Source organism: Chlorocebus sabaeus, chromosome 22 (assembly GCF_047675955.1).
Source record: "Chlorocebus sabaeus isolate Y175 chromosome 22, mChlSab1.0.hap1, whole genome shotgun sequence".
NCBI lineage: Eukaryota > Metazoa > Chordata > Mammalia > Primates > Cercopithecidae > Chlorocebus > Chlorocebus sabaeus.
Window position 1 is genome coordinate 82403581 of NC_132925.1, and position 23502 is coordinate 82427082.

Below are 23502 nucleotides of genomic sequence, written 5' to 3' on the forward strand. Positions count from 1 at the left end.
TTACTATGCTGGAGTGAATTGTGGAATAGGATATCACACTCACTGCCTTTAAAACCATAATGGAAATTTTAGTCTTCTTTTAGATGAGATAAATTAAAGATATAAGGAAATGTAACATCCTGAAAGTTTGAGTTATTGTTTGTTTTATATTCTCTGCAAATCTTTCTGGAAGCTTCAAAACAACTAACTCCTGTTTATATTGACAGTATTGTTTTAATAAAATAAGAATGTGTATAATCATATATTGAGTTTACACTCAAAACTTTACTTGAGAGCGAAGATACTTAAGTTGAAACTTCTAAGCAATAAGCAAAATTTAATATAATCTGAAAAAGAATATGTTTTAGTTATAAAAAATGTGTTCTGTGGTAGAGCAGGGATCATTCTGTTTAACAGAATATTAGACCATTGAGTCTGTTAATTCTGTTTTAGAACCCATTTCCATGTGTTTTGTGACCATTCAGATTATTTAAATTGCAGTTTAGAAAATACTGTTGTGGGCTGGGCACGGTGGCTCACGCCTGTAATCCCACCACTTTGGGAGGCTGAGGCGGGCAGATCACAAGGTCAGGAGTTCAAGACCAGCCTGGTCAATATGATGAAACCCTATCTCTACTGAAAATACAAAAAAAAAAAAAAATTAGCCAGGCATGGTGGCATGCGCCTGTAATCCCAGCTACTCAGGAGGCTGAGGCAGGAGAATCGCTTGAACTTGGGAGGCAGACGTTGCAGTTAGCCAAGACTGTGTCACTGCACTCCAGCCTGGGTGACAGAGCAAGACTGTCTCAAAAAAAAAAAAAAAAAAAAAAAAATCAGTTGAGTAGTATAGATTAACTATAACCACTGAGTCCAAATTCTAATTCCTGTGAAAAACATCTGATTGGTCTAGCTTGGGACAAACATTCACCTTAGGTTTAGTAACTTATAGCTGTGGGGCCCAAGCCAGAGTAACAACCATCTCAGAAGAAGAGTCATGACCTGGAAAAGTAGCGTATGTTTTACAATTAGGACTCTCATGTTTGCTTCCTTCTTTTGCATTTTTGGACATGACAAAAGGTAATTTTATTTATTTTTATAATGATAGCCATTTACTCCAGCACTATTTGTTGAGTTATCCATTATTTCCTCACTGCTTTGTCCCTTTAGTCTTTCTAACTTTAGTGAGGACTTGTGAACTGCTTTTAAAATGCTTTGTTTTTCTTTCTACTTTTAATCCCAGTATTTAGATCATTTACATTTAATGGAATTATTGATACACTTAGATTTAAATCTACCACCTTGTTCTTTTTTATTTGTCTCCTTTGTTCTTTGTTCCTTTTTTTCTTCTTTTTCTACTTGGATTTGGATTAGCTGAATTTTTTTTATGATTCCATTTTATGTCCACATTGGCTTATTGGTTAAATGCTCCTTATTTTTAGTGTTCGTGCTAGTGTTTATAATATCATCCATTTTAGTTTATTACTGAATATCTTCAAATAATTTTATGCTATTATATATAGTGTATCTTTCAACAGTATAATTCTATCTCTTGTCTGTCTTTTGTGCTGTTACATATTTTACTTTTTCGTATGCCATAAATTCTATAATAGATTCTCTTTATTTTTTACTTTAGACAATAATTTATCTTTTAGATTGATTAAATATAAGAAAAAAAGTCTTATGTTTACCTTCATCTTTTTCCCATTTTGGGACCTCTTAATTTCTTTGAGTTTCTGTTTGGTTTCACATTTCTTCTGCCTGAAGAATGTCCTTTAACACTTCATGTGAACAGGTCTACTGGCAATGAATTCAGCTTTTTTCTTTTTCTGGTCTAAAAAAACAATCTTTAAAAAAATTGATATGTAATAGTTGTACCTATTTCAGGGATATATGTGATATTTTAATACATTTATTCCATGTACAGTGATCAAGTCAGGATAGTGGGGTATTCATCACTTCAAACATTTGTATTTTCTTTATGTTGGGAATATTCTAATTCTTCTTTTCTAGCAGTTTTGAACTATACAACAAACTATTGTTAACTATAGTTACCCTACTGCACTATCAAATGCTAGATCTTATGCCTTCTACATAACTGTATTTCTGTATCTATTAACCAACCTTGAAAAAAGTCTTTATTTCATCTTCATTTTGAAAGATTCTTTTTTTTTTGGCTGAGTTTAGAATTTTGGGTTGACAGTTGTTTTTTGCTTCTGTTTTGGGGCTTATTGTTTTTTCTTTCACGATGTGACTACATTGCTTCTGACCTGCACAGTCTGATGAGAAGTCTACTCTAAGTCTTACTTTAGTTCCTCTTTATATAATATGCCTTTTTTTCCTCTGGAAAATTTCCAGTTTTTCTCTCTTTAGTTTTCAGCAGTTTGATGTGTCCAGGTGTGTATGCACATGTGTTTGTGTGTGTATGTGTGTTTTGAGATGGGGGTCTCAGTTTGTCACCTAGGCTGGAGTGTAGTAGTGCAATCATGTCCCACTGCAGCCTTGACCTCCTTGGCTCAGCTTCCTGATGTAGCTGGAACTACAGGCGAGTATAGTGCCCCCACCTCCCATCATTTTTAACAGCTGTATTGATATATAATTCATGTACCATAAAATTTACCCTTTTAAATTGTACAATTCAGCGATTTTTAGTATGAAATGCTACCCTTAAGAAATACAAAGACATTTTTAATTTATCATTAATAGCTAAAATCAAAGAACAAGCCATTTTCTAAGAAACAAATACTGTGAGTGTATGTTAAGATGTTAAAAGAAGACATTTCATTAAAATTTTTCTGATCTTTTATATATATATTTAAAATGCTTTCCAAGAATAAAGAAGACTAAACTTCAGTTAGGGAACCACTGGAGTGGCAATACGGGTAAACTTTCAAATCTACTTTCAGCTGCAGTGTGTGTTTTGCCTTTACTTCTTCTGGGATTCTTTGGAGTATTACTGGCCACAAACTGTTAATTTTCCAGCTTGGAGTTTCCTCAGTCATGTAGATGGTATAAATTTATATCCTAAACCTGTATGAGATATAGACCCACAGCTACACATTCACATTTTCAGGGGACACTTTTTCCTAGCCAGATATGAGATGGGAATCAAAACATTTCCTTCTTGTCTCTTTATGCATAGGGTTGAAATTTTTTCTATCAGTGACTTCTTTAAGCCTTTTGTGAGTTTCAGCTTAATACAAAGGTCTCAGTTCCAGCCTCCCCCCATGTATGGACCCAGTGAGCCTCTAGATTATCAGACTGACACTCTTCCCAAGTCCAGCTGTCAGTTTAGCTCACAAACTTACTCTTCTGGATTTTAGTTTTATCTGTTTTGGCACCTGTGTTTTTCTGTACCTATGTATTAGATATGTGTGAATGCATGTATGTGTCTTTTAAATGCCTGCCTCAATTAACCTGTGCATTTAAAATAATGTCATATTTTATCCATCAGCACTAGGAGGAAGAAGGATTTTTAGCCAGTCATGCTGTTGTGACTGTAGTTGGTAATTAATCATTGTGCTTGCTCTTTATAGTTTCTAGCAGTTTGTCTGTTTATAATATTGTGCAATGGTTGAGAGCAGTTCAGACTCTGGAGTGAGGGCATTTGGGTTCAAACTTCCTCACTTTCTGTCTTGAGAGTTTGGTAACATATTTAACCTCTCAGTGCCTTGGTTTCCCCATCTGTGAATGAAAATAACTCCTACTTCATAGAAATGTTGTGAGAAAGCACTTAGCACATAAGTGCTCAAGAAATGTTAGTTTTTTATAATTATCTTTGAATATCTCACTCTAGTCTATATCTTAAGTTCTGATTTTGCCATGTTTCAACCATGATGAAAACGCTTACTGTGTCTCCTAGGTGGAGGTAGGAGACAAAAAATAAAATGCAAAATAGTGTGTTCCTTTTTTAGTGTTTATACATTGCTCTGGCTACTTAACAGCAAAGCTTATTTTCCTCCAAATTAGCACCTCTGTCAGAAATGTAGATGGATAATGCTGCTTTCTTCAAACTGCTCAAAGATCTCAAATGTAGGCTAGTATTATTTTCATACCTAGAGTAAGGTATACTTAGAATGCAAATTCCATGGCCTGGCCTTATTTCTATGATGGACACAACAATCCAATTTTCCAGTATTCACATAAGGTTATATTAAATAGGAGTCAGATTTCTTTCAGAGTAGACAAGAATCTCTAATTATTGGATAACCAAGAACATTTATTTAGGCATTACCAAGGATGTTTATTAACATTAGAATGTTAATTTATAGGTGTTGTTACATTTTGTGAGGGAATGAACACATACTGTATTTTTCCAATAATAAGGACATGAAAGGAAGAAAATAATGTCTCTTTAAACAGGGCCTTGAAAGGTACCAAAAGCATCTACTAGTGTAATTACTAGGTAACGTCTATGAAAAAATAACTTTATTTGCAGAATGCCTTTGCTTTCTTTGCTGTGGTAGGAAAAGTAGATTTTAAGCATCGTCTGGACCTTTTTGTACTTTAAGTAGGATTTCAGCACAATTAGAGCCAAGAAAGAAAACGTCCAGTCATCTAGTTTAGTTCTTGGGGAAAGACAGAAACTAAAAGAACACAGTTATTTGAGAGTAAATTAAAGAGCTTATAGGGAAAGGGGATTTTAGCTCTAGCCCTAGAATCTGTTGGAATAGAAAGAGAATGGGAAAGCTGACATGACATGGGACAAAAACTCCCTTTTCTGTGATATGTATATATATCTATTTAAATATATATAAATATTAAATATATATAATTTTTATATATAATTAAATAAAATTATATATGTGTATATATATATTTTTAAATGGAGTTTCATTCTTTGTTGCCCAGGCTGGAGTGCAGTGGTGCGATCTCAGCTCACTGCAACCTCCATCTCCCGGGTTTAAGCGATTCTCCTGCCTCAGGCTCCCCTATAGCTAGGATTACAGGCACCCACCACCGCACCCGGGTAATTTTTGTATTTATTTATTTATTTTTTTTAGTAGAGACAGGCTTTCACCATGTTGGCCAGGCTGGTCTTGAACTCCTGACATCAGGTGGTCTGCCCGCCTTGGCCTCCCAAAGCACTGGCATTACAGGCCTGAGCCACCGCGCCCGGCCTCTGGGCTATATTTTTAAAAGAAAATTTAATGTACCGTACTGAATACAAGAGAAACCTAGGACAATGAGCATCATCCATGAGGAAGAGCAAAAAGACATCATATATTACACATATGAACCATGAATCATATATTCTTGAACACAGTCTTTACTAACTCAGAAGAAACTCCTAAATAGATCTCAGATATATACCACCCTAAACTTGGACATAATTTGTAATTCTACTTATAATCTGAGGAAATCCCTTATATGCTAGTGGATCTCTTGTTTTAAATGTTTATCAAATATTTTATAGTATTACTTTCATATTATGTTAACAGATGTCATATATTAAAGTTACCATGAAGACAGCATATTATATTGGGAAGAGCAGAGCTCATAGATTCACAAGGTCCTACTACTTCTAACACTGAACTAGTTTTGGAACCTTGGAACCTTGAGCAGAGTACTTCCTGAGACTGAATTTCTTCATTTGAAAAATAAATAAGAAAAAGAAAAAAAAACTCCTTTTCACTTTTTTCTCATAGGACTTTTGTGAAGAGTAATCCTGATAATGTATATGAAATACTTTGTACAGATTGATGGTGATGTTTATTATTTATATCATTCTAAAGAAATCTCAATGTTTATGTCTTCCTCTCAGAATTTTTCTTATTATATTCTAGGCCTTTAATGATTGACCCCCAGGGTCAAGCCAATAAGTGGATCAAAAACTCTGAAAAAGAAAATCAGCTTAGTGTTATTAAGCTATCAGATTCAGACTATATGAGAACGTTGGAAAACTGTATTCAGTTTGGAACTCCACTTCTATTAGAAAATGTTGGTGAAGAACTGGATCCATCTTTGGAGCCTTTACTACTTAGACAAACTTTTAAACAAGGTATAAAGCAATTTCTATTAATCTGTAGAACTGAAAGATGATTGAATTATCTTGGAGGCGTGAAAGAAGCCTACTACATAAATTTAATAATAATGTTAGTAATGCAGAACTTCTGGTTCATTGTTATGAGTGAAAGGAAATTTGGAACAAGCTATCATGAATGAACCTTAGCCAGATATATACCTTGCCCTCTCTTCATTGCCTTAACCACTGTTATCTAGACTGTCAGAGAACATAAAGAAGTGGAAGCCAGCTTGAAATTCCTTTATCCTGTGACCCTTGACCACAAAAAGTCTATTGTTATGAATAGTAGTGGTGTCAAACTCCTGGCCTCAAGTGATCCTCCTCCCTCAGCCTCCCAAAGTGCTGGGATTATAGGAATTAGCCACCATGAATAGTGATGATGAATGTGGGCCTGAGTTGAGTTTAGATAAACATTGTCCACCTAATATCTTTCTGTTTATAAAAATTTGTCTCTGCCAAGTGCTATTACCTTTAAGAACTTTAGTCATTTACATATATTTTAGAATCATAATTGAAAATTGATGGAGGAAGAAAGCTCAAGAGAAATCTTGATTTACAAAGCTCTATGACAACCAGAGAAAATATCCTATATTAACCCATAAAGAGTCCTGCTGTATAACTGCTTACTTGTTGCTGTGTCTGTGACTTTTGCCACTCCTGTTTTCTATATGTTGTTATTATCATTTTGAGACAGAGTTTTGCTCTGTTGCCCAGGATGGAGTGTAGTGGTGCAGTCTCAGCTCACTGCCTCCTGGGTTCAAGCGATTCTTGTTCCTTAGCCTCCAAAGTAGCTGGGATTACAGGTGTGTGCCACCACGACACCCAGGTAATTTTTTTAGTATTTTTAGTAGAGATAGGGTTTCACCATGTTGGCCAGGCTGGTGTTGAACTCCTTACCTCCAGTGATCCACCTGCCTTGGCCTCCCAAAGTGTTGGGATTATAGGTGTGAGCCACCGAGCCTGCCTTGTTTTCTATTTTAAATTACTTTAGGACTATTTATTTGTAACCTAGGCAAGGCCAGAGAAGTACATAGTGTGAGGGGCTATGTAACTAGCTCACTTGTTATGCATTTGTTTTCTGAACTATAGGTGGCATTGATTGCATCAGACTTGGTGAGGTCATTATTGAGTATTCCTTTGATTTCAAATTTTATATCACCACAAAACTAAGAAATCCACACTATATGCCAGAGCTGGCTACAAAAGTGTCTTTGCTCAATTTCATGATAACTCCAGAAGGACTTGAAGATCAATTACTAGGTATTGTTGTTGCAAAGGAGAGGTATGTATTTTCTTAGATGCTTCTAGATGGTTTAAAAAGGAATATTTATAGGCCATTAATATTTTTGTTTTGTGAATCTTTTAAAACTTTGTCAAATTTTATACTTTGTTACTATAAATAATCACATAATCCTCTAAAATAGCCATCTATAACAAGTAAGTTATAAGCCAACTGTTTTATATTGGGCTTTTGGTATGGGCAGTTGGGTTCAGGTTACATGCCATTGTTACAGGAAAGGGATCCCGATCCAGACGCCACGAAAGGGTTCTTGGATCTTGTGCAAGAAAGAATTCAGGGCGAGTCCACAGAGTAAAGTGAAAGCAAGTTTATTAAGAAAGTAAAGGAATAAAAGAATGGCTCCTCCATAGAGCAGCCCGAGGGCTGCTAGTCGTCCATTTTTATGGTTATTTCTTGGTTATATGCTAAATAAGGGGTGGATTATTTATGCCTCCCTCTTTTAGACCATAGAGGGTAACTTTTTGATGTTGTCATAGCATTTGTAAACTGTTATGGCACTGGTGGGGTGTAGCAGTGAGGATGACCAGAGGTCACTTTTGTGGCCGTCTTGGTTTTGGTGGGATTTAGCCAGCTTCTTTACTGTAATCTGTTTTATCAGCAAGGTCTTTATGACCTGTTTCTTGTGTTGACATCCTATCTCATCCTGTGACTTAGAAGGCCCAATCATTTGGGAATGCAGTCCGGTAGGTTGTAATCTCATTTTACCCACCCCCTACTCAAGATGGAGTTGCTCTGTTTCAAATTCCTCTGACACCATGACTTTTGACTTGCATCTGAATGAGCCAGAAATTTCACCCCTAGGAATCTATGCTGTGACTGTAAATAGAAATACATTCATTTATATACCTATACACAGGATATTAATAAGAAAATGCTTAGCAAAAGAAGGAAAAAGCGGCATATAAAACTATATCCAGAATACGTAATATTTTGTTTAAAAAAAGATTGATGTTTATCTACATATATAAAAAATTTAAAAAAGATTGGGAAGGAATACACTTCAATGTTAAAGTAATTCTCTCTGGTGGTAAGATTATGGGTAATTTTTATCATTTTCTTTATACTTTATATATGCACTATTTTTATTTTAAGTTCCAGGGTACATGTGCAGGATATGCAGGTTTCTTACATAGGTAAATGTGTGCCATGGTGATTTGCTGCACTTAACCCATCACCTCGGTAGTAAGCCCAGCATGCATTAGCTATTTTTCCTGATGCTCTCACTCCTCCTACCCACCCTGACAGGCCCTAGTGTGTGTTGTTCCCTACCCTGTGTCTATGTGTTCATCTTTTTCAGCTCCCACTTATAAGTGAGAACATGCAGTGTCTGGTTTTCTGTTTTTGTGTTAGTTTGCTGACGATAATGGCTTCCAGCTCCATCCATGTCTCTACAAAGGACATGATCTTGTTCCTTTTTATGGCTGCATAGTATTCCATGGTGTATATGTACCACATTTTCTTTATCCAGTCTATAGTTGATGAGCACTTAGGTTGATTCCATGTCTTTGCTATTGTGAATAGCACTGCAGTAAACATACACGTGCATGTACCTTTATAATAGAATGATTTCTATTCCTTTGGTATATACCCAGTAATGGGATTGCTATGTCAAATGGTATATCTGGTTCTAGGTCTTTGAGGAATCGTCATACTGTCTTCCACAATGGTTAAACTAATTTACATTCCCACCAACAGTGTAAAAGTGTTTCTGTTTCTCCGCAGGCTCACCAGCATCTGTTGTTTCTTGACATTTTAGTAATCACCATTCTGACTGGCATAAGATGGTATCGCATTTTGGTTTTGATTTACAGTTCTGTAATGATCAGTGATGTTGAGTTTGTTTTCATATGTGTGTTGGCCACATAAATATCTTCTTTTGAGAAGTGTCCTTTGCCCACTTTTTAATGGGGTTGTTTGTTTTTTCTTGTAAACTTGTTTATGTTCTTTGTAGATTCTGGATATTAGACCTTTGTCAGGTAGGTTGATTGCAAACATTTTCTCCCATTCTGTAGGTTGTCTGTACATTCAGATAGTTTATTTTGCTGTGCAGAAGCTCCTTAGTTTAATTAGATCAGATTTGTCAATTTGCGTTTTTGTTGCAATTGCTTTTGATATTTTTGTCATGAAATCTTTGCCTGTGCCTGTAATAAGGATTAAAGACTTAAATGTAAAACCACAAATATGTATTTTTTTTTTTAAATGAGGAAAAACACTATGGTACCTGGGAGGGCTACTAGTAAAGAATTGCTTCTGGAAGGAAATCTGATCTCACTTGAATCTAAATGTAACATTATCAGGTGGTCTAGTAAATGAAATCAAATTAAAAGTGAAAATATTTAACCATGAAGTGTTTCTTCCAATATTTAAATCCCACTTGTAGAGTGTCCAATGCAGAACCATGTCATAACATATTCTATTCCGTGATAGACTGTGTTATTTTGAAGTTTCATCCCATTTTTGTTTGACATTAGTGTTTTGACATAAATGCCAATTTTGTCTTTCACTTAAAGAGTCAGTTTTATGACCAGTCATCCTTTCAATGTTTGCTACTATAGAAAATATGACGAAAATGAGACTTAGTGGTGACAAAATAAAGAAATAAGTAAGAAGTTCATACTTTGAATTTCTTCTCCAGTTCTTACTTTTGCATACCAGCTGTGCCATATGGATAAGTGTAATGTATTCTTAGACTTACTGTGGCACATGTTATTGTCACATTTTACGTGCATACAATTAATGCTTTTTTTGCTTGAACTTCTCAAATAGTTATGTGTGTGAAAGTATTTTTCCCTTAAAATAAAGCAGTTAATCACCTTAGTTTGTGTTAGATGTCTACAGATTTGTGATATGTAACACTTAGATGTAAATTTAGATAAAATACTACAAATTTGGACTAAATGTTTCTATCTTTTTAGACCAGAATTAGAAGAGGAACGAAATGCCCTTATTCTTCAGTCTGCAGCTAACAAGAAACAGCTGAAAGACATAGAGAAAAAAATTTTAGAAACATTATCATCATCAGAAGGGAACATTTTAGAAGATGAAAGTGCAATTAAAGTCTTAGACTCTGCCAAAATGATGTCCAATGAGATAACAAAGAAACAGCAGGTGAAAAAAGAATCCTAGAAATCTTTTGATTTAAATCTTAAGATTCTTAAGAAATGTTAAGATTCTGATTTTCTTCCAGCCCTGAAGGAAGGTACTGGAGTAGCCTTGCTGGAAAGGAAAAAGAAAATGATAAAATACCAAAACATAAATTTAAACTCTTAAGAGAATATCTTACTGTTAAATTATTTAAAACCTGGTCTGATCTATATGGTATCTATACACAGAAGAAATAAATTTAGAATGAATGTTTTAAAATATATTTATTATTATTGGATAGGTAAGGTATTATTAGAAGTATCAGATAGGTATTATTGGATAGGTAAGGTATTATTAGAAGTATTGGATAGGTATCCAGTTTCAGCTTTCTACGTATAGCTAGCCAGTTTTCCCAGCACCATTTATTAAATAGGGAATCCTTTCCCCATTTCTTGTTTTTGTCAAAGATCAGATGGTTGTAGATGTGTGGTGTTATTTCTGAGGGCTCTATTCTGTTCCATTGGTCTATAAGTCTGTTGAAACTGGATTCCTTCCTTACACCTTATGCAAAAATTAATTCAAGATGGATTAAAGACTTAAATGTTAGACCTAAAACCATAAAAACCCTAGAAGAAAACCTAGGCAATAACATTCAGGACATAGGTATGGGCAAGGACTTCATGACTAAAACACCAAAAACAATGGCAACAAAAGCCAAAATTGACAAATGGGATCTAACTAAACTAAAGAGCTTCTGCACAGCAAAAGAAACTACCATCAGAGTGAACAGGCAATCTACAGAATGGGAGAAAATTTTTGCAATCTACCCATCTGGCAAATGGCTAATATCCAGAATCTACAAATAACTTAAATTTACAAGAAAAAATCAAACAACTCCATCAAAAAGTGGGCAAAGGATATGAACAGACACTTCTCAAAAGAAGACATTTATGCAGCCAGCAGACACATGAAAAAAATGCTCATCATCACTGGCCATCAGAGAAATGCAAATCAAAACCACAATGAGATACCATCACACACCAGTTAGAATGGCGATGATTAAAAAGTCAGGAAACATCAGATGCTGGAGAAATAGGAACGATTTTACACTGTTGGTGGGACTGTAAACTAGTTCAACCATTGTGGAAGACAGTGTGGGGATTCCTCAAGGATCTAGAACTAGAAATACCATTTGACCCAGCCATCCCATTACTGGGTATATACCCAAAGGATTATAAATCATGCTACTATAAAGACACATGCACACGTATGTTTATTTCAGCACTATTCACAATAGCAAAGACTTGGAACCAACCCGAATATCCATCAATGATAGACTGGATTAAGAAAATGTGCCACATATACACCACGGAATACTATGCAGCCATAAAAAAGGATGAGTTCATGTCCTCTGCAGGGACATAGATGAAGCTGGAAACCATCATTCTGAGCAAACTATGGCCAGGACAGAAAACCAAGCACTGCATGTTCTCACTCATAGGTGGGAATTGAACAATGAGAACACTTGGACACAGGGTGGGGAACATCACACACCGGGGCCTGTTGTGGGGTCGGGGGAGAGGGGAGGGATAGCATTAGGAGATATACCTAATGTAAATGACAAGTTAATGGGTGCAGCACACCAACATGGCACATGTATACATATGTAACAAACCTGCACATGTACCCTAAAACTTAAAGTATAATTTAAAAAAAAGAATTGGAAAGGTATTATTATTGCACAGGTAAGGTATTATTAGAAGTATCGGATAGGTATTATTATTGAATAGGTAAAGTATTATTAGAAGTATCAGATAGGTATTATTATTGGATAGATAAGGCAGGCAACTTGGGTTCATTCAGATTTTAATTGACTCTTCTCCGGAAAATTGAATTTGAGAGTTTGTCTTACCTCTGTTTGTGATTGGAGTTCTTGGTGGAGGTAGTTGTTAGTTGATTGAACAATAAGGGATTCTAGGAATAAATAGAGATTCTTAGACATTAATTCCATCATTATCTTGTCATTTGTCAGGAAGACAGGTATGAGAGTTGAGGGTGGCAGGTGGAGGAAGAGAGCAAGTAGTCTACAGCCAAAAATGGATTTATTGCAAATTCACCTAACAGAGCTGAATGAGATATATATATATAGAGAGAGAGAGAGAGAGAGTGTGTATATATATAATGTGCATATATATATTGTGTGTGTATATGTGTGTGTGTGTGTGTGTGTGTATATATATATTTTTTTGAGACAGAGTTTTGCTCTTGTTGTCCAGGCTGGAGTGCAATGGCATGATCTCAGCACACTCCAACCTCCACCTCTGGGTTCAAGTAATTCTCCTGCCTCAGGCCTCCTGAGTAGCCGGGATTACAGGTGTCCGCCACCACGCCGGGCTAATTTTTTTGTATTTTTAGTAGAGATAGGGTTTCATGATGTTGGCCAGGTTGGTCTTGAACTCCTGATCTCAGGTGATCTACCCACCTCGGCCTCCCAAAGTGCAGGGATTACAGGCATGAGCCACTATGCCTGGCCCTGAATGATATTTTTATACTACTTCTCTTTTTATAAAATAATACAATGTTATGAGCAGAAAAGGCATTAGCAAGCAGTTATTTTTTGTACTTCATAGTTGAGAAAACTAGGGCCCAGAAAGGTTGGCTGAGGCCCAAGTATACACAATTAAATGGTATTACAGAATGACTTCTGTAAGCTAATGTTATTGAACTTCAGGCCTTTTGGTTTTCCTTGGCCCACCAAATGAGTTACGTGCTCCTTCACTTTAGGGTAATTAAAAAATAAAAAGAAACCTAAACAGAGATTGCACTAATTACTCAGCATCTCTCCACTGCTCCCCACCCCACAATGCACCCTTGCTCTGGGACAGAGGACTTTTTTGTTGTTGTTGTTGTTGTCGTTGTTGAGACAGTTTTGCTCTTGTTGCCCAGGCTATAGTATAATGGTGCCATCTTGACTCATCACAACCTCCGCCTCCCAGGTTCAAGCAATTCTTTTGCCTCAGCCTCCCGAGTAGCTGGGATTACAGGCATGCGCCACCACACCCGGCTAATTTTGTATTTTTAGTAGAGACGGGTTTCTCCTTGTTGGTCAGGTTGGTGTTGAACTCCCAACCTCAGGTGATCCCCCTGCCTTGGCCTCTCAAAATACTGGGATTACAGGCATGAGCCACCATGCCTGGCTGGACAGAGGACTTTCTAAAGGTCTAGGCACCCTTCCCTTTTGGATAGATTTATTTTGTGTGAATGTGATGATAATCATTCTTTCTGGTCACTTGTACTATTTGGTGTTTTGTTTTGTTTTGGGTTTTTCATCTTGGGGGAGCCAAAGGAGTAGGGTCTTAGAGTAATATTCTGTGGCAGCCCCCAGTCTGGGACCATGGCTGAGATATTCTATCATGTCTTCTTTCCCAATACCTGTCCATCAGAGCAGAACAAGCTACTTCTTGTTCCCTCACCAAACTAGTTTTCAAAGGGTAAAGAGGATAGGGAGCATTTATTGCCTTATTTCCTATTAAGACTCGAAGAGAAAGGGCGATATAATTATTTATTGGTTCAAGTACTTTATCTTACAATGAGAAAAACATAATAAATGATAGTACCTTTCTGACTGGATCCCATTGATCATTGCAAACACAATTTTAAATTCATTATATGGTTTGAGCTAAAACATACTCCATGTTTGACCCTGACTTCTAGTCTACCTTTCTCCACCCACCTAATGTAAGAAAAAACATCTGCAGGGAAGGCTCTCCAACATAGTCAAAATCTGCTTTTGCCTTTTCTGTAAACTCGCAGGATAACACAAACACAAACAAAACCTTACGAGTTTATTCTAGAGATTTCAGAGTTTACCCCTACTGCTACTCCAATGATTTCCTGACTGAAGTTTAGTCTTTTTTATTTTTGGAAAGTATTATATATATAAATATCACAGACCAGAAAAGTTTTACAAGTAATGAGTTGCCCTCTTTTAACATCTTAACATATACTCACAGTGTTTCTTTCTTTCCTTCCTTCCTTCCCTCCCTCCCTCCCTCCCTCCCTCCCTCCCTCCTTCCTTCCTTCCTTCCTTCCTTCCTTCCTTCCTTCCTTCTCTCTCTCTTCTTTCTTTCTTTCTTTTGAGATGCAGTTTTGCTCTTGTTGCCCAGAGTTCAGTGCAATGGCACGATCTCAGCTCATAGCAACCTCCGCCTCCTGGGTTCAAGCCATTCTCCTGCCTCAGCCTCCAGAGTAACTAGGATTACAGGCATGCACCACCACGCCCGGCTAATGTATTTTTAGTAGAGATGGGGTTTCTCCATGTTGGTCAGGCTGGTCTCAAACTCCGGACCTCAGGTGATCTGCCCACCTCGGCCTCCCAAAATGCTGGGATTACAGGCGTGAGCCCCTGCGCCCAACCCACAGTATTTATTTCTTAGAAAATATCTTGTTCTTTGATTTTAGGCCATTAATGGTAAATGATATTTAAAATGTATTTATATTTCTTAAGCCTAGCATTTCATGCTAAGGATTCAAGTTTAGCAAACACTGTTTTTAAGTATACATAGATCAAGCCATGGAATGTGAATTAAGTTATTATTTAATGTTTAAAAATTATGGCCCGGTGCAGTGGCTCATGCCTGTAATCCCAGCACTTTGGGAGGCCAAAGCAGGTGGATCACCTGAGGTCAAGAGTTCGAGATTAGCCTGACCAACATGGTGAAACCCCATCTCTACTAAAATATAAAAATTAGCCAGGTGTGGTGGTGGATGCCTGTAATCTCAGCTACTTGGGAGGCTGAGGCAGGAGAATTGCTTGAACCCAGAAGGTGGAGGTTGTAGTGAGCTGAGATCGTGCCACTGCACTCCAGCCTGGATGACAGAGCAAGATTCCCTCTCAAAAAAATAAAAATAAATAAAAATTATATTTGCTGTTTATTTCTGCTTGCTATTGCTGTTAGTTGCAAAATGGCATTTGAATTGAAAGTCAAAGTTTAAATAGCAAAAGGTTTAAATGAGAATACTAAAATTATGCTTTCTTAGATAAGATGTCATTAATTCCCATTGCCAGTAACTTTGTTTTACTTATTTATAGTTAGGACTGAGATTCCAAACTTATTTTTAGTTCATTTGTGGTTATACAGTATAATTTTGGGAAAAGTTTGTAAGTAACAGGAACCCACTTGAATTAGCTAAAATAAGAAAGATACAAGGGAATAATTTATTTTCCCAATTATAGGACATACATCCAGACCTCAAGGATGAATGGAAGACCTTAAGTTTCTGTGCTCTCTGTCTCTTCCTCTACTTCTGGGGCTGTGTGGTCATTCTGTGCTTCCCTCTACTCCATCTGAAGACCAATTTCTTTTAAGACTTTTGTATCTCTTCTTTCATATACTTATCTAGCATGTAGAAACCAACATGTAGAAAAAGTCCCACTACCTTTTACGCCTAATGCCGATGCCACCTAACTTCAGTTTCTGAGGCTTTTAAAGTCTTAATTCTCTAGGGAAATTTTTGATTACCTTATCTTGGATCTGGTTTTATCCCTGCCTGTTGATTAAATTAGCAACAAACAGGATTTGATATAAACATGACTACATAGGCGTACCATTCGTCAGAGTCTGTGGATAGCATGACCAAAGAAGGAAGAGTGAGTTGGAATAGTGCTCTTAACATTTTTTCTATAGAGTATCAACCTATCAGATTGAGTTGAAGAGCTATTATCTTGGAGAACATTTTTCTTTGGGGGTTGAATATCTATAGCCCTGTTAAGTTAGAAAATTAAACATATGAGAAGCTAGTTGAAAAAGCATCCTTGTGTATAAAACCATCAATCACAAATAGTTTTGAATACCTACTTTGCCAGACTGTGCAGGGTTCCAGTACATGAGTTAACACCGTAAGTATACAAACATGTACACTTGCTCTCCATCCCTCTCTCCCTCTTTATCTCTGACCTGTTAGAAGAAGGTGAATGACTACGGTAGACACAGATCAGTCAGTCAAAGAATAAGCAAAGTTTTCTTATTTGGTATGTCTCAAGAAAGAGATGGTTGGTAGCTGATCAAACTGTTAATCTAAAGTTTAAACTTATTTTTTCTTTTTTCCTCTCTTGTTCCTCCTCTCTCCCCTTCCCCTTTCCTCTATCCCTAGTTCTTTCCTTCATCCCCTTTTGTTTTCTTTATTTCTGGCTTTCAGTATGATAAAGCCCTCTCTTGTAAACCATATTTAAATTCATATAATGTTATTGAATTGAGATTTTAAAAAAATATGTAAACTTCATTATATGAAAAGTACATAATTAAAATACTCTTCCTATTTCTTAATCTTGCTTTTTCTGTTCTTCTCTTAGATTGCAGAAAAGACAGAACTCAAAATAGCAGAGTCTCGAGAAGGCTATAGGCCCATCGCCAAACACTCATCAGTATTATTCTTTAGCATTGCAGACCTGGCTAATATTGATCCCATGTATCAGTACTCTCTCACCTGGTTTGTCAACCTTTATATCAACTCTATTCATGACAGGTAAACATTCTTTTGCTTTATTCATCTTCCCAAGGTTGGATTTTCACAGCCCTTTCCATTTAAAAAGTAATTCCATTTAAAAAGTAACTTTTTAAAAAAACGTACATAATGTATATTCATTACAGAACATTAAAAATTTGGAAAAGTGGCCAGGTGCAGTGGCTCACACCTGTAATCTCAGCATTTTGGGAGGCTGAGGCAGGCAGATCACTTGAGGTCAGGAGTTCAAGACCAACCTGGCCAACATGGTGAAACCCCATATCTACTAAAAATACAAAAATTAGCCAAGCATGGTGGCAGGTGCCTGTAATCCCAGCTACTCAGGAGGCTGAGGCAGGAGAATCGCTTCAACTCCGAAGGTGGATGTTGCAGTGAGCCAATATGGCACCCCTGCTCTCCAACCTGGGCAACAGAGTGAGACTGTCTCAAAAACTAAAAATATAAAAAAGTGGAAAAGTGAAAGAAAAAAAGACATATGAAAGATAATCAAAATCTTCTGTCTATTTTAAGTTGTTGTTTCACTCCTACTCAAGATTTAGGCATGGAGGGATTAACTCTAGTTTTTTTTCTTCTCTCTTTTAAATATTTCAGTGAGGCAGGCGCATGATTTGTTTTTCCTAGCAACTCTAGTGTATCTTTCTCCAAACTTGAGGTCTCTAAAAGGCTTCAGTCCCACATTTCTTTTTTCTTTATTTAATTTATTTAATTTATTTATTTATTTTTGAGACAAGTATCACTCTGTCACCTAGGCTAGAGTGCAGTGGCACAATCACAGCTCACTGCAGCCTCAACCTCCCAGGCTCAGGTGATCCACCCACCTAGCCTTCAGAGTAGCTGGGACTACAGGTGCACACCACTATGTCTGGCTAATTTTTGAATTTTTTTGTAGAGATGGGGTTTCACCATGTTGCCTAGGCTGGTCTCGAACTCCTGGACTCAAGAAATCTGCCTGACTCAGTCTCTGTAAGTGCTGAGATTACAGGAGTGAGCCACTGCACCTGGCCCCACATTTCTAATAGTTTTCTGGATATTTGCACTTTAATCACTTAATGAATGTATGCAAATTTTGGAGTCAGACTGGAGTTGGGGATTACACCTCACTTCTGCCACATACTAGCTGCATGCCTACAGGCAAGTTCGTTAACATGGGGTAATTGCCACAGTTTTTCTTATCTATAAAATTGGGATAATAATAGTAGCTACCTTTTAGGTTTTTGAGAATTAAATGAGATAATATTTATACAGTGTTTATAACAATGTCTGGTATTTAGTAACTGCTGTACTTGTTAAGTAAAATAAAAATACAACTTGAGCCAATCATGTATGCTGTAAGAAATTTCTACATTGACTCTTGGTAGAATAACCTCTGCTGAGTGATTGAAATCCCTTCTCAGTTGGCATTTGGAATTTGAATTTATGCAACCCATATGATGAAGGAAATTCAAGTTAAAGAATTGACATAAAAATGTTAGTATCAAGTTTTAGTGAGGATGTGGAATAATTGGAACCCTCTTACACTGCTGGTTGGATTTTAAAATAATGTGGCCACTTTGGAAGTTCTTTAAAATATTAAACCTAGATTTGCCATGTGACCCAGCAGTTCCATGCCTGGGTATATACCCAAGAGAATTGATTGCTTATGTTCACACAAAAACTTAAAAAAAATTTAGGCATAAAATGCTATATTTAAGTTACTTGGGTTAGTTTTTCCGCTTCAACATGAGATGTTATTCATGTGAAATACAGTTAGGTTCATTTGTTTATTTTTATGTTTCATTTTAGGGTTTTTCTTCATCTTTGTTGACTTTAATTTTATTATATGTTTGAGTACAGAAACCATTAATGACTCCAAAATTCAATCCTGTACAAAAAGATCTACTCAGAGAAGTGTCAATACCACCATCCCTTTCATCCCATTCCCATGGTCTTATGTATTACTTTTTAAAAATCAAATTTTATTTTTGAGTTAAGTGTAGATTCACATGCAATTATGAGAAATAAGGATCTCATGTACCTTTTACCCAGTTGCCCCAATGGTGACATTTTGAAAACCTGTAGAACAATATCACAACCATGATAATGACATTAATACAGTCAAGATACAGAATATTTCTACCACCCCAAGGATCTCTGTGTTGCTCTTTTATAGCTATACCCACTTCCTTCCCATCCTTACCTCTTCCATAACCCTTGGCAACCACTAACCTGTTCTCCATTTCTATACTTTCGTTGCTTCAAAAATTTTATGTAAATGGAATCATATGGCAGGTAACTTTTTGAGATTGGCTTTTTTTACTCAGCATAATTCTCCAGGGATTCGTTCAGGTTGCTATATGTATAAATATTTGGCTCTTTTTGATGGCTGAGAAATATTTCATAGCATGAATTTACCACAGATTAAAATCTGTTTAGTCGTTTACCTGTTGAAGGACTTCTGAATTACTTTCAGTTTGGGGTTGCTATGAATAAAAGTCCTATAAACATTCATGTACATATATATGTGAATAGAAATTTTTATTTCTCTGAGATAAATACCCAGGAGTGCAATTGCTGGGTTATGTAGCAGTTGTTTGTTTAGATTTTTTTTCTTTTTTTTTTTTTTGCAAACAAGACATAGGGTTTATTGAGAACTCTTTTTTTAAGCTTTTAGGTTCGGGGTACATGTGCAGGTTTGTTATACAGGTAAACTACATGTCACAGAGGGTTAGTATACAGATTATTTTGTCACTCAGGTAATGAGCATGATACCTGAAAGGTAGTTTTTTGAACCTTACCGTCCTCCCACTGTCCACCTTTGAGTAGGCCCCAGTGTCTATTGTTCCCTTCCTTTTGTCCAAGTGTACTCATGTTATATAAATGAGAACATGCAGTATTTGGTTTTCTGTTCCTGCATTAGTTTGCTTAGGATAATGGTCTCCAGCTCCATCCATGTTGCTGCAAAGGACACGAATTCATTCTTTTTGGTGGCTGTGTTGTATTCCATGTTATATCTGTACCACATTAGTTTTATCTAGTCTACAATTGACAGGCATCTAGGTTGATTCCAGGTCTTTGCTATTGTGAATACTGCTGTGTGAACATAACGTATACGTGTCTTTATGGTAGAACAATTTATATTCCTTTGTGTATATACCCAATAATGGATTGCTAGGTCAAATGGTAGCTCTGTTTTAAGCTCTTTGAGAAATCTCCAAACTGCTTTCCGTGGTGAACTAATTTACATTCCCACCAGCAGTGTATAAGTGTTCCCTTTGCTCCACAACTTTGCCAGCTTCTGTTATTTTTTTTTTTTTACTTTTTAATTATAGCTGTTCTGACTGGTGCGAGATGGTATCTCATTGTGGTTTTGATTCGCATTTCTCTAATGATTAATGATTTTAAGCATTTTTTCATATGCTTTTTGGCCATGTGTATGTCTTCTTTTGAAAAGTGTCTATGTCCTTTGCCTACTTTTTAATGGGGTTGTTAGTTTTATGCTTGTTAATTAATTTAAGTTTCTTATAGATTTTGGATATTAGATCTTTGTCAGATGTACAGTTTGAAAATATTTTCTCCCACTGTGTGGGCTGTCTGTTTACTCTGTTGATAGTTTCTTTTGCTGTGCAGAAGCTCTTTAGTTGAGTTTTTAAAAACTTTTTAAAGAAAGTGACAGCCTGGGCAACATAGTGAAACCCCATCTCTACAAAAAAAAAAAAAAAAAAAAGAAAACAAAAACTAGCTGGGCATGGTGCCATGCACCTGTAGTCCCAGCTACTTAGGAGGCTGAGATGGGAAGATTACTTGAGCCCAGGAGGTAGAGGTTGTAGTGAGCTGTGATCATGCTACTGCACTCCAGCCTGGGTGACAGGGTGAGACCCTGTCTCAAAAAAATACTAATAATAAAGTGCCAAACTATTTTTTAGAATGGCTACATCATTTTATATTCCCATAGGTATTATATTTTTAAATTGAACTAAAAAAATTGAAAGCAATATATGCTTATTGTAAACATTTTTTGGAATATGAGAGTATAAAGAATATCAGTCATAACTCCACCCAGTAATTACATTTATCCATATGTTTTCTGACTGTTTATGTATTTTTTTTCTTTTTGAGACGGAGTCTTATTCCATTACCTAGGCTCAAGTGCAGTGGCGTGATCTCACCCTACAACCTCCACCTCCCGGGTTCAAGCAATTCTCCTGCCTCAGCCTCCCTCGTAGCTGGGATTACAGGATTGTACCACCACCCGTGGCTAATTTTTGTATTTTTAGTAGAGATGAGGTTTCACCATGTTGGCCAAGCTGGTCTCAAACTTCTGACCTCAAATGATCCACCCACCTCGGCCTCCTAAAGTGCTGGGATTACAGGCAAGAGGCACCGTGCCTGACCTTTTCATGCATTTTTAAAATATGTAGATCTTTATCTAGATTTTATGCTTATTTGGGGCAGGCAAATGTTTCATAATTCTTTGTCTCTTACATTTCCCTCCCTAGCATAGAGCCTTACACTAATAGAGATTTAATAGGCATGTTTTTAAAAATTAACTGATTGTTGTCAGTCACTGTGGGGCAGAATAAGATATTTAGGATGTGGAAAATAGAGAGATGGTATAAGCCATATTTCACTTTCTCAGAGAATTATACCCTACATTTTAAAACTTTTTATTTTAAAATACTTATGGACTCACGAGAAGTTGCACACAGAAAAATATGTGCAGAGAGGTTTCATGTACCTTTCATTTTGTTTCTCCAATGCTAGTATCTTGCCTATAGTACAACCGAGAAACTGACATGGTTACAACCCATAGAGCTTATTCAGATTTCACCAGTTTTGCATGCCCTCATGTGTGTGTCTTTATATGTTTTTAATAGTGATACTTTCGTAAAATAAAAAGTGCATATGTTAATTCACATTGCTTATATTTTCCTAGTTTTGTTTGACAATACATTTTCCTTCTTTTTAACTTTTAGTAACAAATCCAAGATTTTGGAAAAGCGCCTACGATATTTAAATGACCACTTCACATACAACTTATATTGTAATATATGCCGATCACTATTTGAGAAGGACAAGCTGTTATTTTCCTTTTTATTATGTGCCAATCTTCTTCTGTAAGTTACTTGCTTTTTCCATAATTTATTTATTTTTAAAACCTCCCTGGAAAATCAAATCTGTAAATGTATCTTCTCACAGAAGGCTATATTTTTCTTTGCTTAAGTCATGATTTTACTTGTGCATTTCACTGATAACAATAGCTTCTACAATAGTATTGGTGTTTATTTAATTTTTAAAATTTACATAACACAGAAAAGTTCACAGAGTATTAATGTACAGTATGTACAGTTCAACAAATTCTTACAAAGGGAAGATCTGGTGATTAAATAGAACATTTCCCCACCATCCTTGAAGCACTTGTACTCCTTTCAGTTACCACCTCCTTACTCCCCAAAAAGGTAACTACTATACTCACTTAAAACACTGCAGTTTAGTTTGACATATATAAGCAAGTAATATGTATTCTTTATTCTTTTATCTGGCTTCTTTTCCTCAACATTACTTTCATGAGACTCATCCGTGTCGTAGCATGAGGCTAGTTCATTTGCTGTGACTGCTTTACAGTATTCCATTAGAAGAATACATTGATGTTTACCTGTCTACTCAATGAACAGATGGGTTGTTTCCAGTTTGGCACTAGTGTAAGTAATGGTGCTATGAACAATCTTGTGTATAAATGTAGGGGCACACGTGCACACATTTCTGTTGGGAAGATGCCTAGAAAGAAAGTTACAAATTGTTTTCCAGAATGATTGTACCAGTTTACATCCCATTAACAGAATTTGAGCGTTCCATTGCACCAGATCCCCACCACCGTTTTATTTTTGTTCTTTTTGTTGTTGTTGTTGTTTGTTTTGAGATGGAGTCTTGCTCTGTTGCCCAGGCTGGAGTGCAGTTGTGGGATCTCGGCTCACCACAACCTCTGCCTCCTGGGTTCAAGCGATTCTCCTGCCTCAGCCTCCAGAGTAGCTGGGACTACAGGCGTGTACAAGCATGCCTGGCTAATTTTTGTATTTTTAGTAGAGACAGGGTTTCACTATGTTGGCCAGGCTGGTCTCAAACTCCTGACCTCATGATCTGCCCACCTCGGCCTCCCGAAGTGCTGGTATTACAGGCGTGAGCCACCGCGCCTGGCCCCCACCAATGTTTTATATTGTTGTTTAAAAGAAATCTATTTTGGTATGTGGTACATATTATTGAATCATGGTTTGAATTTATATTTCTCTGATGACTAATGAAGTTGAACACTAGTTCATGTTTATAGGCCACTTGGAAATCTTCTAGTGTACTTGTTCACATCACTTGCCTATTTATGGGGTTTTTCTTAGGGATTTGTATGAGTTCTTTATATATTCTAGACACAAATCCCTTGACAATTATTTAATTGTGTGACAAAGTGGCACTCACTCTAGTTTGCTTTCTCTTTCTCTTAATGCTGCCTTTTGCTGAACACAAGTTCTTAATTTTAATATAGTCTGATTTATGGTTCTTGCTTTGTGAAAACTCTTTTCACAGCCCAATATTATGAAGGTATTCTCCTATATAACCATCTGGA

General features: G+C 36.4%; 1 protein-coding gene across 11 annotated transcripts in view; it reads left to right on the forward strand.

The window, feature by feature from the left end:
- Positions 1 to 23502, forward strand: part of DNAH12 (dynein axonemal heavy chain 12) — a 247789-nt gene that overhangs the window by 178029 nt on the left and 46258 nt on the right. For 8 of the 11 annotated variants that reach the window (XR_012090615.1, XM_073010001.1, XM_073010003.1 and 5 more), the window contains 5 exons: positions 5763 to 5977; positions 7091 to 7283; positions 10217 to 10409; positions 16738 to 16910; positions 21863 to 22003. Coding sequence is in view for 10 of the 11 variants with exons in the window: in XM_073010001.1 (XP_072866102.1) it covers positions 5763 to 5977; positions 7091 to 7283; positions 10217 to 10409; positions 16738 to 16910; positions 21863 to 22003 (915 nt within the window). In the remaining variant the exon portion in view is untranslated. Of the gene's footprint in view, positions 1 to 5762; positions 5978 to 7090; positions 7284 to 10216; positions 10410 to 16737; positions 16911 to 21862; positions 22004 to 23502 lie in introns of those variants that run through there. The other 3 variants (XM_073010009.1, XM_073010007.1, XM_073010010.1) reach the window with 3 other exon arrangements.